The sequence below is a fragment of the Mesoplodon mirus genome, assembly GCF_964341445.2.
Source record: "Mesoplodon mirus genome assembly, chromosome: 17".
In the NCBI taxonomy this organism is placed as follows: domain Eukaryota; kingdom Metazoa; phylum Chordata; class Mammalia; order Artiodactyla; family Ziphiidae; genus Mesoplodon; species Mesoplodon mirus.
The window spans coordinates 68,884,595-68,901,509 of NC_138993.1; the positions used below are offsets into that span (position 1 = coordinate 68,884,595).

The following is a 16,915-nucleotide window of genomic DNA, read 5'->3' on the forward strand; positions in this document are numbered from 1 at the left end:
CAGATGACAACTCCCCCTGCTGTCTGCATGACTCAGGGCCAAACCCGTGGCTGCGGTGGAGTCACTTACGCGTTGAATCGAGCTCGGACCACCACTCGGCAGAAGTTTCTGAACCTGTGCTCCCGACCCACGATGAACAGGGGCTTATCGAAGTACGGGTGGTTCTCCCTCAGTTCCTCTTCCTGCACTTTCCTGGACCGGGAACATCACGCAAGAGTTAGGCTAAGGGCGCGTCTGCCTTCCCTGAACAAGAGCCTCAAAACTCCGCCCTGCCCGTACCTTTTCATTTCTGCTTGCTCCTTTTTCTCCTGGATCATCTTGATTTCACTGTCTTCTCTTTGTGCGTTTCTATATCTCACTGTATTGGAATGCTAGAAATAAAATGAAAGGGGACACATCGACGTGGGAGATTTTTCTGACAGTCTTCCTCCGAAGATGACCATTAAAAAAGAAGGAAATAAATAGCTTTCTAAATATTTGAATGGCCACAGTCATCTTAGCAAGGATATTTTTTTTCCTCAAAAGGGTATTTTTTTTTCCAGTGAAAACATTTATTGAGAACCTATTATGTGGATAGGGCAAAAGGGGAAAAAATGACAAAAATCCCTGCTCTTGTGTGGCTAATGTTCTCATCAGGGGAGACAGATTAAAAATGAAATCAAAATAAATAAGGTTAGAAGAGGTTTAGTGCTCTGGTTAAAAACAGAGGGGGATAGAGCAGCGGTCCTCAAACTTTTTGGCACCAGGGACTGGTTTCGTGGAAGACAATTTTTCCACAGACCCGGGGGATGCTTCAGGCGGTAATGCAAGCGATGGGGAGAGATGGGGAGAGATGGGGAGAGATGGGGAGTGGCAGATGAAGCTCTACTCGCTAGCCTGCTGCTCACCTCCTGCTGTGCGACAGGCCGAGGACGGGTGTTGCGGACTCCTGGGACACAGGACAGAGAGCACGAGGTCATAGCAGGTCTCGTTAAGGAGCCGTTCCTTGAGCAAAGAGTAGGAGGATGCAGGTCACTGGACATTTGGAGAAACGTGTGCTTCTGGGAAGGGGCGGGTCTGTGTGCTCACAGGTGGAACAGCCAGGACGCAGGGTGGGTGCAGGACAGCACAGAGAACAGGAAGAGCTGAGGCCAGCAGGATGGCGGAAGGTGGATCATTAGGATCTTGACTCTGGAGTTTACTCCATAGAACAGGAGTCCCCAGCCCCCAGGCCACAGAACTGGTACCGGTCCGGGGCCTGTTAGGAACCGGACTGCACAGCAGGAGGTGAGCGGCGGGCAAGCGAGCGAAGCTTCATCTGCTGCTCCCCATCGCTCCCCATCCCTCCCCAGGCCTCCCCATCGCTCCCCGTCGCTCCCCATCACTCCCCGTCGCTCCCCATATGGCTCCCCATCGCTCCCCGTTGCTCCCCATATGGCTCCCCATCGCTCCCCATCCCTCCCCATGCCTCCCCATCGCTCCCCATATGGCTCCCCATCGCTCCCCGTCGCTCCCCATATGGCTCCCCATCGCTCCCCATCTCTCCCCATCCCTCCCCATGCCTCCCCATGGCTCCCCATCCCTCCCCATGGCTCCCCATCCCTCCCCATGGCTCCCCATCCCTCCCCATGCCTCCCATCCCTCCCCATGCCTCCCCATGGCTCCCCACCCCTCCCCATGGCTCCCCATCCCTCCCCATGGCTCCCATGGCTCCCCATCCCTCCCCATGGCTCCCCATCCCTCCCCATGGCTCCACATGACTCCCCATCCCTCCCCATGGCTCCCCATCCCTCCCCATGGCTCCACATGGCTCCCCATCCCTCCCCATGGCTCCCCATGGCTTCCCATCCCTCCCCATGGCTCCCCATCCCTCCCCATGGCTTCCCATCCCTCCCCATGGCTCCTCATCCCTCCCCATGGCTCCCCATCCCTCCCCATGGCTTCCCATCACTCCCCATGGCTCCCCATCACTCCCCATGGCTCCCCATCACTCCCCATGGCTCCACATGGCTCCCCATCCCTCCCCATGGCTCCCCATCCCTCCCCATGGCTCCCCATCACTCCCCATGGCTCCCCATCCCTCCCCATGGCTCCCCATGGCTCCCCATCACCCACATCACTGCCTGAAGCATCCCCCACCATACCCCACACCACTACCCCCCGTCCGTGGAAAAACTGTCTTCCATGAAACCCATTCCTGGTGCCAAAAAGGTTGGGGACCGCTGCCGTAGAAGATGGAGAACCATTGTTCAACTAACTGGATTGATTTTATAGAAAAGCATTCCTTGGATGTAATGATCTGTATCTTCTATCATTTGGAATAAGTGACAAAGATAAAGCTCCCTATTTTAAATGGCTTCTATTCTGGAGGAAAAGACACTAGGAGAGATCTCTTATGAAATTAGCCTAACCCCGTGACCTTTTGCTATGGAGAAGACGGGGTATGGATTTTTGTTATATGTTTATGTAGATAATACAATAAAAATTCTTTAAAGAAGAATTAAGCCTCTGGAATGGAGACTATTCAAACTGGGCCTTTTGTTGTGTATTTTTAAACACACATTTTCAAAGCCATGTTCTAATTTGATGCTTAAGTAGACCACACATTTCTATTGAATTTCACTGAAGGAAAGTGCTTTGAACTAGTGTTGCCTCTGAATTTTCATGTAGAAATTGTCTCCATGCAATATGCCTGACCCCAAATCATAAGTACACAGGCCATGTGTTGGATCCGATCACAATTCCACGTTGACAGTATGGTAGATTACATCTGACAGAGCTCTGGCTTAACAGCCATGGTGCTAACAGATGTTTGTGCCAGTTAGAACCACACATATTGTTAATGGTGATATCAGGTGTCCTCATCACCAACTTCCTCCTTCCTCAGTTTAGCCTGAAACACTTAATGAGGAGACTGTACTCTGACTAAGCAGTTTCTGCAGATTGAAGGCAGATGGACTGTGCCGAAAACTCCAGAAAACTCCAGTGGTAAAGTGGTGAAAAAGACAAAAACAAAAAACTCTAAGCCTTGCTAACTTTCTCTTGCTTTCTCAAAAGCCCTCCTTAGCTTTGAACATTCAAGACTGCTTTCTTAGCCAAGTTATCCAGACTCAACACCTATATCTTAATCAGGGCTTCACTAATGATAAGTATTTAGTATGTCCTTTCCAACTGTCTCATGGTAATCTCGGCATGATCTCACGGCTGGCGAGTCTAGCCCATAGGTTAGACTTTTGCCTCCTCTGGTTTCCCTGGGATTTTACATGGTTCGTTCACTTTTTTTGGGTCTCTGAGCTAATTCAGAGGTGTCACCCTCCTTTCTAATGTTCCCTGCCCCCAAATCTCCACCTTTGATTTCTTTTTTCTTGGAGTATGGTTGATTTACAATGTTGTGTTAGTTTCAGATGTATAGCAGAGTGAATCAGTTATACATATACATATATCCATTCTTTTTTTTTTAAGATTCCTTTCCCATATAGGCCATTAGAGTATTGAGTAGAGTTCCCTGTGTTATAAAGTAGGTCCTTATTAGTTATCTATTTTATATATAGTAGTGTGTATATGTCAATCCCAGTCTCCTAATTTATCCCTCCCCCACCTTATCCCCCAGTAACCATAAATTTGTTTTCTACATCCATGATTCTACTTACCACTTTTGATTTCTTTACACTATTTGATTTTTCTTTGTAGTACAGAGCAAACCTGACACAGCAATGAAGAGATAATGGAAACTAAATAAAAATCACACCCAGAAAGGATTATATTGATAATATTTGTTTGCTTGCTTATTCTTTGTGTCTTTTACTAGAATGTAAGCTCCTACAGGGTGGGGATTTTGTCTTGTTTCCCTGCTACTTCTCATCCCTTAGAACAGGACCTGGCTCATTGTAAGTAGTTGATAAATATTTTACTGTGTCAGTTAATGAATAAATGGATGACCTAGAGTTGAAAATCAAAGAAATTCTTGGGAAATCTTGTGCAGTCTTTGACAGAAAAATTCCTCTAGAAATAAAATTTTATTTCCTAGTATGTTGACTCTGAAATGATAGACACTGGACCTGTGTTTGGAAATTAGTAAATATTTAAAGTTACGGATGTGATTCATTGCCATAAAGTGCTTTAAATGTCTTTAATTTCAGTCAAATGCATCTGATATTTCACTTTTGTGTTACTATCTAAACGAAGATATGTGCTTTGTAGGATGTCCAGATTTTTCTACAGTTTATGGTCACTTTTCCGTACCTGGCCATTTAGTTTGCTTCCTGAGTTTCCTGATTACTTCTGGTATGAAGTGTTAAGCAGACGTGACAATGTGACAGAAGAACCCAGGTGCTGGAATTGTCTAAGCAACCATTTATATACGTTTTCACAATCACACTTCCAAAATCCAAAGCATTGCTTAGAACTTACATCTTGAGTCAGAGTTTCAAGAGATTTCCCCCTGCTGATCCTCTGGCTGTTTGATCCGTGTCTTAGTGACCTAAAACAATCACAACCAACTGATCAATACATGTCGAGATCAAATTTGGACTTTTAAGCGATGACCATCATAAAAATGAAATAAAGTAATTCCTGATAGCATCACAAATGCTTAATATTTCTTTTTATAGCAAAAGTTTTAGTCTATCCACCTGCCTTTGATCTCATCTAACAAAATTCAGAATTTTTTCCTTCTGATCTTAAAAGTGAGAATTTGGCTATCATCACCAAGGGAAGGGTTTTTGAAAGATGTTTTGATTCTTTGAATCTGATTGTGAGTTTTATTACTGTTGCCATCAGCAAACAGAACTCAGCTCTTCACCCGGGCCTGCCTCCTGACCAGGGCTGGGGTCAGTGATGCTTCCTGTAAAACTCCTTTCCTTCGTTTCTCTGCAGCCTTGGCTTCCGGTGTATTTACCTGCGCTCTTGGCGGATATGGTGCTGCACACTAAGAATTGACCTTTCCTTTGCCGGCTGCCCCTCAAATGATCCGCTCAGCATGCGCTGTCGAGTGCAAGCTCTAGAAAAAAAAGGAGCCGCAGATAAATGCCTGATTTGTACACTTGGGATGAATAATGCATAACTGCTCATTATTCTTCTTATTCTTAAGGAAACACCAATGATAAGACAAAGTACAGCAAATGACACATTGCCAATAATGTAAATGAGCTTTAGGTTCTGTGTCAAGAATACTTTCAAAACAGGACGGTCATAGCCACGAAAAGGTGCTGGAAAATAAATAGAAAACAATCCCCCCAACCATGTGTCCTCATTCCATCCCCACCCCAAACAGAAGAGCCTCTACCAGGATTCTGTAAGCCAAAGGGCCAGCCTAACCATAGGTACCCATGATGCTGGTTTTCAATTTAGACAGGGAGGTTTCTAATAAAAGCCCTTAGGGAAGGATTTGTCCACCTAGGCTCCTGGGCTGATGGAATATATGTTCCAAGGAGATTTTGCAGAACGCTAGGAAAGGGTAAAGTTAGAGGCAACAAACTAATAGAAAAGACAAGTAATTAAAGCTGGAATGAATACCTAGAGAAACGTCAGCTGAAAGCCTGTGGCTTACAGGTAACCAGTTGCCACTTTCTTTGTACTCACAAAGCTCTGAAGACTTTTTAAAACATGTTCGCTTTAAACCGTAACCGGGCTTTTGTTAATTTCAGATTTGCTAATGAGTGAAGACAATTGGGTGACTCAACACCTGTGGTGTGAATGATTCGGAGAGAAAACAACATTTCTTCTCCAGGAAGCTCTCTCCAACTGGAAATGACAGGAATTCCCTTGATGACTATAGTAGTCAAGTGGAAAGAAAAGAAATCCGTGGTTAAGAGACCTGTGTTCCAGGGCCTCCCTGGTGGCGCAGTGGTTGAGAGTCCGCCTGCCGATGCAGGGGATACGGGTTCGTGCCCCGGTCTGGGAGGATCCCATATGCCGCGGAGCGGCTGGGCCCGTGAGCCATGGCCGCTGAGCCTGCGCATCCGGAGCCTGTGCTCCGCAACGGGAGAGGCCACAACAGTGAGAGGCCCGCGTACGGAAAAAAAAAAAAAAAAAAAAAAAGAGACCTGTGTTCCAAGGCGACACTGTCATGAGCCAGTTGAGGGACCTTTGGGCTCAGTTTCATTATCCATAAAGCGAGGAAAAGGCCTTGAACTTGAAGAGAACTCATAGACTTAAAATGCAATGGTTTTGTGATATGCAAATTTTATGACACCATATGTGTTCAAACTGGAACCCATGTACTCTGTCACTGCATTCGTAACACTTCTGTATTTATGGTTCCTAAATTGCATTTCTAGATTGGCTTTGAGTTATATTTTTACTGTCTGTCTCAGAGTTAAGATCTTCGAGAAAAAGATCTATGTCTGTTCAGCATACTTAAAACAGCATCTCTTATGATATCATGTGTATTTTCAAGTACTTAAAAACGGTTTTGATGCCAGTGAGGATAATTACGACGAATACTTATGAGAAATCATACACATGCAACAAATGTAAATGCATTACAGGAAATAATGCCCCCAAATCACTCTTCTTAGTTTAATGAGCAACATGGACCATTTTGAGATAAAATCCAAGTCAAAATTTTATTGAACAACAAGGGTTTCTGGCAGTGATATATAGAGACTGTGCTATTTCCAAGACTGCAATGGGGTCGAAGAGGAAGATGCATTTGTAAGTTCAGCTGAGTTGACAAAGGTATAGGATGATCTCATATTATGTACATTATGAATTATTTTTTGGACAAAGGTCTGAAAATCATGAAGGCATTCTGAAAAAAATCTATTTGGAGAACAGTGTTATTCCAGCATAGATATACAGAGCCTTGTCATTTGTGTAAACAGTCAAGACTTAACCTTCAATTTTATATATAGTAGTTTGTAACTGCTAATCCCAAACTTCTAATTTATCCCTGTATAGCAGGTACAAAATACTATATATAAAATAAACAACAAGGTCCTACTGTATAGCACAGGGCACTATATTCATTATCTTGTAATAAACTATTGTATAAAGGAAAAGAATCTGAAAAAGATTCAGATATACATGTATATATGTAATATGAATCACTTTGCTGTACACCAGAAACTAACACATTTTGAATCAACTGTATTTCAATATTTAAAAAAAAGACTTGACTTTTAACCACTTAGTAACTTTTACTTTTTGTCACAAGACTCTTCCCTAAAAGTACATGAGACCTATAGGTCTTAAATACAAAACACATATAACTTGATTATAAAATACCCATTTGAGTTGGGCGTTCCTGCTATGCTTGAAGTATATAGAATGTAACTGGCTTTAAGCTGCCTGTGATTAAAAAAAAAACCAAACTGCTGGTGTCTGCCCGAAAGCCCAGTCTGAGGATGCCTGGGCATCCTTGCTGGAGAAGAGTCAGGACCACACCTGAGACACCCTCCTCTGACTGAACAAGACAAGCAGGTCTCCATGGAGACAAACCCATATTGGAAGTCCCCCTACCCCCACCCTATGATACCTCCTCTTCCATCTCCTCCACCAATAGCGTGACTGAAGTTGGGGTGAGAAAGCAACCCCTCTTTTCCTCTTTGCTTCAAGATCAGCTCCCTCTTTTCTGTTGGGTCTAGAGAATTCAGAAAATAATACTCAAATGGGCTGGAGTTTCAGCCATACATGTGACATGAATGTTTGCAGTCCATATGTGAGTCTTCAGGTTCTCGGTGATTCGCACTCATCTGGGGTGGGGTTGATGGGCGCTGGCTTTTAAGCTCTATCCTACAATCAGAAAACCCGTGCTTAATCAGACTAGGACAGCCACTTAAATGTAACATATAGAACCATTTGCCTTACTATCCTTTTCCTACCACTTCCTTCTACGTTACAAGCACTGTTTGCTGGAACAATTTCAAACTAGATACTGATGGGAAAAAGAGAAGAAAATGCTAACTCTGGGCCAGTTAAAACACGTAACAGGTGACTTCAGAGCATCAGCCTTGGTGGTTTCCGCTTCCTGGGCAAGAGGCCCCTGCCAGAATCTTCTTGTTCTCTGAGCAGAGGCTGCCAACTCACCTCCTCCTTTCCTGGGGTAACAAGGTGCCCTGTGATCTGAGCAGGGTGAAATCAGGCAGGTGGGGCCCTCTCGCCGGGCTGTTAATGGTCCCCTTTGGAGCCTCAGGCTCAGTGTGACTCTCTGACCCCCTGTGCCAGACCCACAGCCTCACACCTCACCCCCAGATCTGGTACCAAAACCAAGGCCAGCAGTCTCTGTCTCCATTTAGCAGCCAGTGCCCTCGCCGAGTCTCTCCTCAGACCAAACGCCCTGACGTCTCGTTCTCTCCTTTGAGGATATGCAGTGTCTTTCAAACTAGGAAACTCTAAAGGTAAATGCTAGGGTTTCTTTGCTGAAAACTGAGGGTCATATTCATAGCAAATTGGGCGAAGGCAATCTTTTTTTGAGGGGGGCACATGAAAGGCAGTTCATGAAAGGCTCTTAAAGGTTTACGCTTCCCCCCTTTTAAGTACAGTGGTAGAATCTTACTAAGATTAAAAGGCAAAATTTTCTTCTAGGCAAGGTATCCATTATAGTTAATAACTAGCTATTTGTCCATAATAATCCCCCTCCCCCAACAAAAACAGCTAATGGTACAGAAAAAACTTTTCTACAGATACATAAATCCATCTGAAAGAAAACATATGGGAAAAATCTAATTATATTATACAAGGAGACTAGTTGTCAAAAATGAGTTCCCTATGGATGAAGGAAGAAACTCAGATAAAAGGAGATGGATCTGGGGTAGGAGGGGCCTGGTGGGGGCAAGGGTGTGGGAAAGCAGGCGCACAGTACTTCCACCCTGAGGACACCTGGGCTTTGAAGCAGGTGTAGGAAGGAGGCAACGTTAGGAGGTTTCTGCATAGATAAGACAGCCTCATACATAAGCCATTGTCACATTCTCTGATGAATGTAAAATATTTTGTTATTTAAGAAAATAAACTTGGGAGAAAAGTCACTTCCATCTGGCACAATCAGATGCTACTAAGAGGCTACATATTCTCTAATGCAATGTGCCAAGGTTCACACACAAGTACGGTAAAAGCTTGCTTTATTATTTTTATTTTTATTTATTTATTTATTTATTTATTTTTGCGGTACGCAGGCCTCTCACTGTTGTGGCCTCTCCCGTTGCGGAGCACAGGCTCCATTCGCGCAGGCTCAGCGGCCATGGCTCACGGGCCCAGCCGCTCCGCGGCATGTGGGATCCTCCCAGACCGGGGCACGAACCCGTGTCCCCTGCATCGGCAGGTGGACTCTCAACCACTGCGCCACCAGGGAAGCCCTGCTTTATTATTTTTAAAAGGAAATACACTTTCATTATACATACAAGCATCAACTGTAACCCAAACTAGGAAGTACCACGTCACGTTTTGACGTGCGTCATACAATTACAAACTTTGATATAAATGGGTTCTGATAAGTAACATCAAGTGAGAAATATTTCACCGATGTGAAAGCGCAGAAGGATTATGTCTGCTGTTCCGTGTTCCTGCAGCCTGTTATTGGCCGAGCTTGTTTAATGCTTGTGGCATTCGGTCATCATTAGTTACCTCCCTTATTAGACTGTACATTTCTCAGGGACCATTTCATCACTCAAACCCATATTCCTAGAAGCGCAGTTCCCGGCACGCGAACGGGCTGACGGATGGACAGGACGGACACGTGAAGGGGGAGGTGGGGGTGTACAGTGAACTGGGGGGAGCATAGGGGGCAGGATTTACAACTCGCTCGTCTCAGGTTCAAAGTAGCAAAGCCGCAGAGGTTTGCAGGTCTCCACTCAGCAGCACAGAAGCGAACAGAAAGTTCTGCCTCTGTCTGGGGGCCAGATGGAGAAGATGATTTGAGAAAACACATGGTTTAGAACCACGCACTTCTGACCTCAGCTTTTCCCAGCTGTGGGACCTCAGGCAAGTGACATGCCTTCTCCGAGCCTCCGTGCCCCACGTGTAAGATGTGGTGACAATGATACCTTTGCTACTGACTTCATAGAGAGTGGGAGGAATCAAGTAGGATTATGAATGTGCAGCGCTCTGGAAAGGTAAATGCTCAATTTGAATGTTAGTTGCCATTATTGACTTTCTTTTCTTGTCCTATGTCGCGGTTGATGTTAAAACATTCCATAGAGGGTGGAGGAGAGAACAGCGAGTTGGACACAGATCGGTGTTGGGAAGGAAGTCTTCTCTGTTCTGACCGGTCAGCAGTGATGTACACTCCGGACCAGAGCCACAGCCTCTTAAGCGGTCTCCACAAACGTATTATTCTCCCAAGCAAAGTGATTTCTGAAGTGACCATCCACGGTGTGATTGCGGTGGGTGCTTCTCAGATGGCCCCCGATGACCCCACCTCCTGGTTTCCATGCCCATGTGCAGCCCCTTAGTGTGGGCGGGACTTGGACACTTGCTTTTTTTTTTTTTTTTTGCGGTATGCGGGCCTCTCACTGCCGTGGCCTCCCCCGCTGCGGAGCACAGGCTCCGGACGCGCAGGCCCAGCGGCCATGGCTCACGGGCCCAGCCGCTCCGCGGCATATGGGATCCTCCCAGACCGGGGCACGAACCCGTATCCCCTGCATCGGCAGGCGGACTCTCAACCACTGCGCCACCAGGGAGGCCCTGGACACTTGCTTTAAACAAACATAAGGCAGAAGAGATGGAAGAGGTCACCAGACACTGTGCTTTCATCTTCCGCAGTCTCTGGCTTGCTCTGGGGATGAAGGCTGCCTTGCTGGGAGCTGCGCTATGGAGAGACCCCCTTCCCAAAGGGGTGAGGCTGCCCTCCCATGAACAACCCTTGAGGAGGTGAAGCATTCATCCGACAGCCCAGGAGGCACACCAGCTCATCCGTAAACGTGCAAGCGAGCTGGGCAGGGCGTTTTGCCCATTCCCGTCAAAATGCCTGCAGCTTTGTGAAGGACCCAGAGCCAGAGACCCCACTAAGCCAGGCCCAGCTTCCTGGCTGAAACTGTGAGGTTATCCACGTGCTGTGTAAATCACTGAGTTGTGGAGTATTTGCAACATAGCAATAGATAACAAATACAGCTATCATCACTGTCTCAAAATCTTCAACATCCTACTGCTCTTCAGAGAAAGATGAAGACCAGAAGCTCAGCTTGACTTGCAAAGTCCTGTAGGGTCCGCTTCCAGCCTCACCCCCACATCGCTGTCACTGGTCCTGCAGCTCCCCACCCACGCCGCGCTCCAAACAGCTCCAAGACACTCTGCTTGGTCACTGATTACTTTACCTTGTACACAGTAGGCGCTCAAGAAACATCTGTTACACGAAGGAACCTTGACATCTTCTGCAAAGATCAAATGTCTTCATTTCTTTTTTGATCTCTTCATGCTCACGAAGCACGGAAATAATCACAAAGCAGAAATATGCCTTTGAAATAGGCTTTCGTGTTTGAAATATGCTTTCGAAAGGGGAAGTTAAATAATCTTAATTTGATCTCAAGTTAGAATACTACACCACTCAAGAAGCGGGCTGCACACCTATAATAGATGAGACCCTGAAACGGTAACAAAAAACCAGACATTGCTTCTTGCAAGTAGGAAGTTTATAAATCTTTAGCTATATTCTATGAGAGAGCTGTTAAGGGAAACTTGCAAGCCAGCATGAAGCTGAGCTGAAATCAATTTCTTAAACAGGAGATTGGATTTGTCACTGGGAACAGGGTCACTGTGCACCTTGTCTTACAGGAATCTACTGCCAAGCTGAAATAGTAAATAACTATTTAATAGTTATATAACTACTAAATAGTTATTTACTATTTCAGTAAATAACTGAGGAATTTGGCACTTTTCATACTGCACCAATAAGAAATGAGATGCACACATCGTTAAAGCTACTCAGGAATAGACCTAGTCAGAAGGAAAATTACTCAAATGTTCAATTAAGTTCTATTTTGCCACTTTAAATTTTTCATGAGGGTTTAGATGCCTTTTGGTCTCACATAAGGATCAAAGAAATATGTTTTCAGGAAGAAAGTGTTCATTGCTTTGCTGCCTAGAGAAAAAGCAAAGCTCAGGTATCGACACACTCTGTGATCTTCAGGGAAGGTCTCGCTCGTCTTAGGGGAAAGACCCTGAGAGTCGTGGCATGAAGGTTTTCAATATCTTCTCTTTATCTCTTCATAATGGCCAGTCCTGGGAGGCCAGTTTCTTAGAAACTCCATCTAGCGGTTTAAAATTAAACAAACTTGGTCGTCCTTCTTGGCTTCTGGAACCGGGAGACACAAGGCTTCAAGTGTCTGGTGAAAAATAATGAAGTCTTTTGTCTTGTCTGAGTGAGGAAATTCTCCATTATGCAGGCATATGTAATCCCTTTATCCCTGCTCCCTGGAGGAGAATTACAGTGGGGCATTTTCCTTTTCCCAGTTGGGGTTAATGTGATGCCCTCTCTACCTTTGAAAGTAAAACAAGCCTAGGACCCCTGAGGATGATTCAAATGTGGGAATATTCTTCAGCAAACACACATTCCCAGTTGCAAAAATATTACCCCTGGTTTCTTGCCAAGGCTTTGAAAAAAACATATGAAAGATTGACTCTTTTTTTTTCTTCTTCTCTGCATTGCCTTTGTGCTATGGAATTTCAATTGCCCCTTATATGACAGCCATATATTTGTATAAAATCTTTTATGGAGGTTGAGGGGAGAGAATCATGTCTTAAGAAACTGTCTCTATTTTTCTTGACATTTCTCCATCTAAAATATTTTAAAATTGGCCCAAAGGTGATGGTTCTAAGAGAGATCTTGGAGCTTTATTAGCCTTTAAACACCACTAGTTGTTTATAGAAACAGCAGCAGGGGGTCCTCGGTTTCTTTCTTCTCCGTCTCCACATTTTCTTTCTTAATGTTCCAGAACGAGGGTGTGGGAAAAGCCTGTACCTTCTGTAACGAAAGAGAGAGGCCTGTGAGTCTTCAAATTATTTTCATCCGTTATAGAAAACTTAGATTACACGACGATACTATCTGGTATTAAACGTAATTACCATCTAAAGGAACAGCGGTGTAGCTTTGCAGGACACTAAATTTGAGGGATTTTACTCACATCTTGAGCTGCACCTTGTCAAGTATTATCAGATGTGGTTAACATAATGTAATCACATCAACAGACAATAGGAAGAGAGTCCTTTAGTGGTAATTATGTAAAACTATGGCTGTAGAACTGGGTAAGAGAACAGATGATGAGTGTTTCCTGGAAGGGGCTCTTACCTGCCTCCATGTAAGTGACAACGTGATCCTCAAAAGCAGGGTCCCAGTGAGGCTAATAGGTGAGCGCCTCTGTACCGGCCTCTTGCTGCAATGAGGGAATAGCTGCGTTTTTACCCCAGTAGGTATCCTGCTCCTTTGTGAGTCAGCCCAGTCCCGAGTACGGCTCTTCATAGCAACGGTGAATTAGTTCCTTCCAATCTTGTGTTTTTCATGAAAATGTTTTCATATGTAGACATGTAAATACCCCAACAACCAGAACCTCTTGTAGACTGAAAAATGAAAGAAGCCTTACGTCTTATCACACATAGATACCATACGTGAAAAAGAAAGTGACCTCACGGGAAATCCATGCCTTTAGTGCATCTATCCAATTCAGCAAATAAAATGTCTGAAACCCCACACCATTCACTGGGGTTCGAATTTACTAACCCTGCTGTGGACTCAGAAAAATGTCAATTACATTGCAAAGCTTCAACTTTTTATTATAACAAAAGTGAAATTTTCCAAATGTTGCATAAACCATATGGACCGATTTTTCTAGAGATATGTATCCTCCTATATTATTTACTACTTGACCCTTCAATGATAAAATAGTAGAAGAAAAACCTGTTCAAAATATCTCCTTGAATTTGTTGGGTAAAATTTAATAGCAGCTCTCCTAACCCACAGAGCTATTAAATCACTTCGGGGGCTTACCTAAAAGTAATCTACAAATCATATACTATGTCAATGAAATATATATATATATATATATATAATATATATATATATAAATATATATAATATATATATATATATTTTTTTATTGAGGTACGCAGGCCTCTCACTGTTGTGTCCTCTCCCGTTGCGGAGCACAGGCTCCGGACGCGCAGGCTCAGCGGCCATGGCTCACGGGCCCAGCCGCTCCGCGGCATGTGGGATCTTCCCGGACCGGGGCACGAACCCGCGTTCCCTGCATCGGCAGGCGGACTCTCAACCACTGCGCCACCAGGGAAGCCCAATGAAATATATTTTGATTACCACAAATCAGGTACTACCTAGGGAAACACCTTTAGAATATATTATTTTCCTATGTAAGGTCACGGAAGTTGACTAGACTTCTTTGTGGTGATCATTTCATAATATATACAAATCCCCGGGAATCATTATGCTGCACACCTGAAACTAATATATGTTATATGTTAATTGTAGCTCAATAAAACAAATTTTTTCTAGAGTTCAAGGAAAGGAAGTTTGGTTGTTGAAAGCAAAAAAAAAAAAAGAATATAATTATTTTGTTTCAATTAAGTTACATTTCGCCTCCTTGAAACTTTCACCGTTTTATGTTTTATTCAGATGCATGTATCCACAGATCTTATTGCCTCCGTTTATTGTTCTCTGAATACACTTAATTTCCATCCATCTACTTAGTCTTTATATCTCCAAATGGCTTTCCAAACAATCTACAAGAGTTTTTAAGTATCGGAAAAATCTCAATAAGGAAAATCAACCATTAGGCAGCCTTAATAGAGTCACAGATAAATATTTACAATAATATTTAATATTTAAATATTTGATTACTATTTAATGATTTACTAGTAATATATTCATACTAATAATCTATGTATTTATATCTATAAATACAGTAAATATATTATAAACATTTAATAAATCAGATAGTAGTCATAGTTAATTAATAATGGCCTATTAATGCCCAACACCCTCTTTTCTTAAAACTTCGGGTTATTCTTGCCAATGGCCATAAAAATTTGACCCAGTCTCAGCCTCCTCCTCATCCTCAGGGTCTTCCCGTGCATCCCCTCCCACGGCTGGAGCACATCCCACAGAGAAGTTGGCAAGTCTGGCCCCGGGTTCTGGGGATGCTGCGCATGCCTTGCTAGCCGTGCCCAGAATGCAGAGCTGAAGAGAACTCCCACGACCTAATCAAAAATTGCTGAATTGCGGCACTAATGGACAAAACAATCATTTGAAAAGGAGAATTGCCCCAAGGGAAAAAGCAGAGCGGGTAAGAGGCCTGTGCTCTGCATCGTGAAGCACTCTTAGACTCCCCGGTAATGTGCCCACTTCAGAGACCTGGCAGCTTGGGTCTAGACAAGAGAGGACAGATAAGGATGAACAGGCTCTTCCCCCTTTCCTCAAATTCCTCTGCTCACACAGCTGACGAAGTGCGCAGGAGCAGGTGGCCTTCGGAGGGAATCTTTGGGATTTAACTTGAATTCCTTCCTCTAGAAAACTCCTATGATCTCCTCGGTCTCTTCAACATCAGGTTCACCATATCTTCCAGGGGAATATGACTTAGATGCTCACATCCCAGAGAAGAGCCCAGACGTCAGTTCATCTGTCCTAGACCCTGGGGAGAGAGAGCTGGGAGAACTGGGGCCTCGAAGAGGCCAGTGGACCGAGAGAAACACCCTCATTGAGCCTACAGCCCATGAAGGACCACCCCCAGCTAAGCCCTCATCCACCCCGAAGTTACGGAGCGCCAAAGGGATGTGCACACCGAAGGTTCCAGGCAGGTATTACAACCCATGCAGAAGATGATGCTATGCTTGTCTCAGCCCCAGCGGTCACGGATCTACCCGTGGTGCCCACGACGGCAGTTACAGCTTCTGTCCAGCTGCTCCCCTGCCCTGATCACCAGCTGTTCTCAGCCAATGATCTTGATTTAAATTCCACTCACCATCACTCTTCCAGCTGCCAAGTCTATCAGGCTTGACTTTACCAACACCTGTGACCCCCCTCACCTCTCCCTTTGCTGGCTGTCCCTGCGAGATGCTGATCTCTACCTGTTTGACTAGGCTTCCTGCCAAAGCCTCTGTAGGCTGCCCGCTTCTGAGATAGGACTGTTTGATTTCCTGGTGCAGCCAAGCAGAATGGAGAACTTGACAGCTGCCCTTAGGGCACTAGGACGATCACAGTTCTCCAAGCCCAGGACTTCCCGCCAGCCATCGGGGATGCCAACCTTGGCTGAGGAATCTATGTTGTTAGTTCGGGACTATATCCACCAATAAACAACCAGCAAATGATTTAAACAAATGATCTGATGATACCTTGAAGATGTTAGCCAGCCTAGCAAGGCTTAACTGAGTGTAAAGCTGAAGCAGATAGACTGCTTCCAGCTGGGTAAGCAAGAACCTTGGAATCAACCTGGAAAAAGAGTACACCGATGTATCAAAAGCACTTTATGCCCCTCAGATCTAGTCTCTGCTGGGCAATAGTGGAGATTCTGCACCACGCCCTTGAGGATCAGCTTTGAAAGGTAACTGTCAATTGCCTGCCTCTCAGGGGCAACTGTGGGTCTCCCCTAACTTATTGCCAATAATGAAAAATCACCTACAGATACCAACTCGTTTAATCCTCTCCTATAGGGCAGGGGTTATACATTTATAGATCCCATTTAACAGATGAGAAAACGGAGGTGCAGAGACATTAAATAACTTGCCCAATGTCAAACATCCATGAAGTGATGGAGCCAGAATTATAACTCAGTTTGGCTACTGAGTTGCCAAGTGAGTACTTGATACACATGCTCACTTAACTCCTATGAAGTCACCTATAGCCCTACTTGGCAGATGGAGGAGCTGAGCCTTCCCAAGAGTCACTGCTACTCAGGGCACTTAAAGCCAAGTGTGGTTGGCTGCAGATCCTGTCCTCTTTCCATGTCTACTACCCCGACACAGCATATTCTATGTGACTGGACCTGGGACAGGAATGAGG

The 16,915-nt window shown here is 44.7% G+C and overlaps 1 protein-coding gene across 1 annotated transcript in view; it reads right to left on the reverse strand.

Annotated features, from left to right (window-relative positions):
• The window catches only part of NALCN (sodium leak channel, non-selective), a 261,887-nt gene that overhangs the window by 47,155 nt on the left and 197,817 nt on the right, over nucleotides 1-16,915 (reverse strand). The window contains exons 19-22 of the mRNA XM_082602462.1: nucleotides 4,877-4,978; nucleotides 4,390-4,459; nucleotides 280-371; nucleotides 70-192 (exon numbers count right to left, since the gene is read on the reverse strand). Coding sequence (XP_082458588.1) covers nucleotides 70-192; nucleotides 280-371; nucleotides 4,390-4,459; nucleotides 4,877-4,978 — 387 coding nt within the window. The remainder of the gene's footprint in view (nucleotides 1-69; nucleotides 193-279; nucleotides 372-4,389; nucleotides 4,460-4,876; nucleotides 4,979-16,915) is intronic.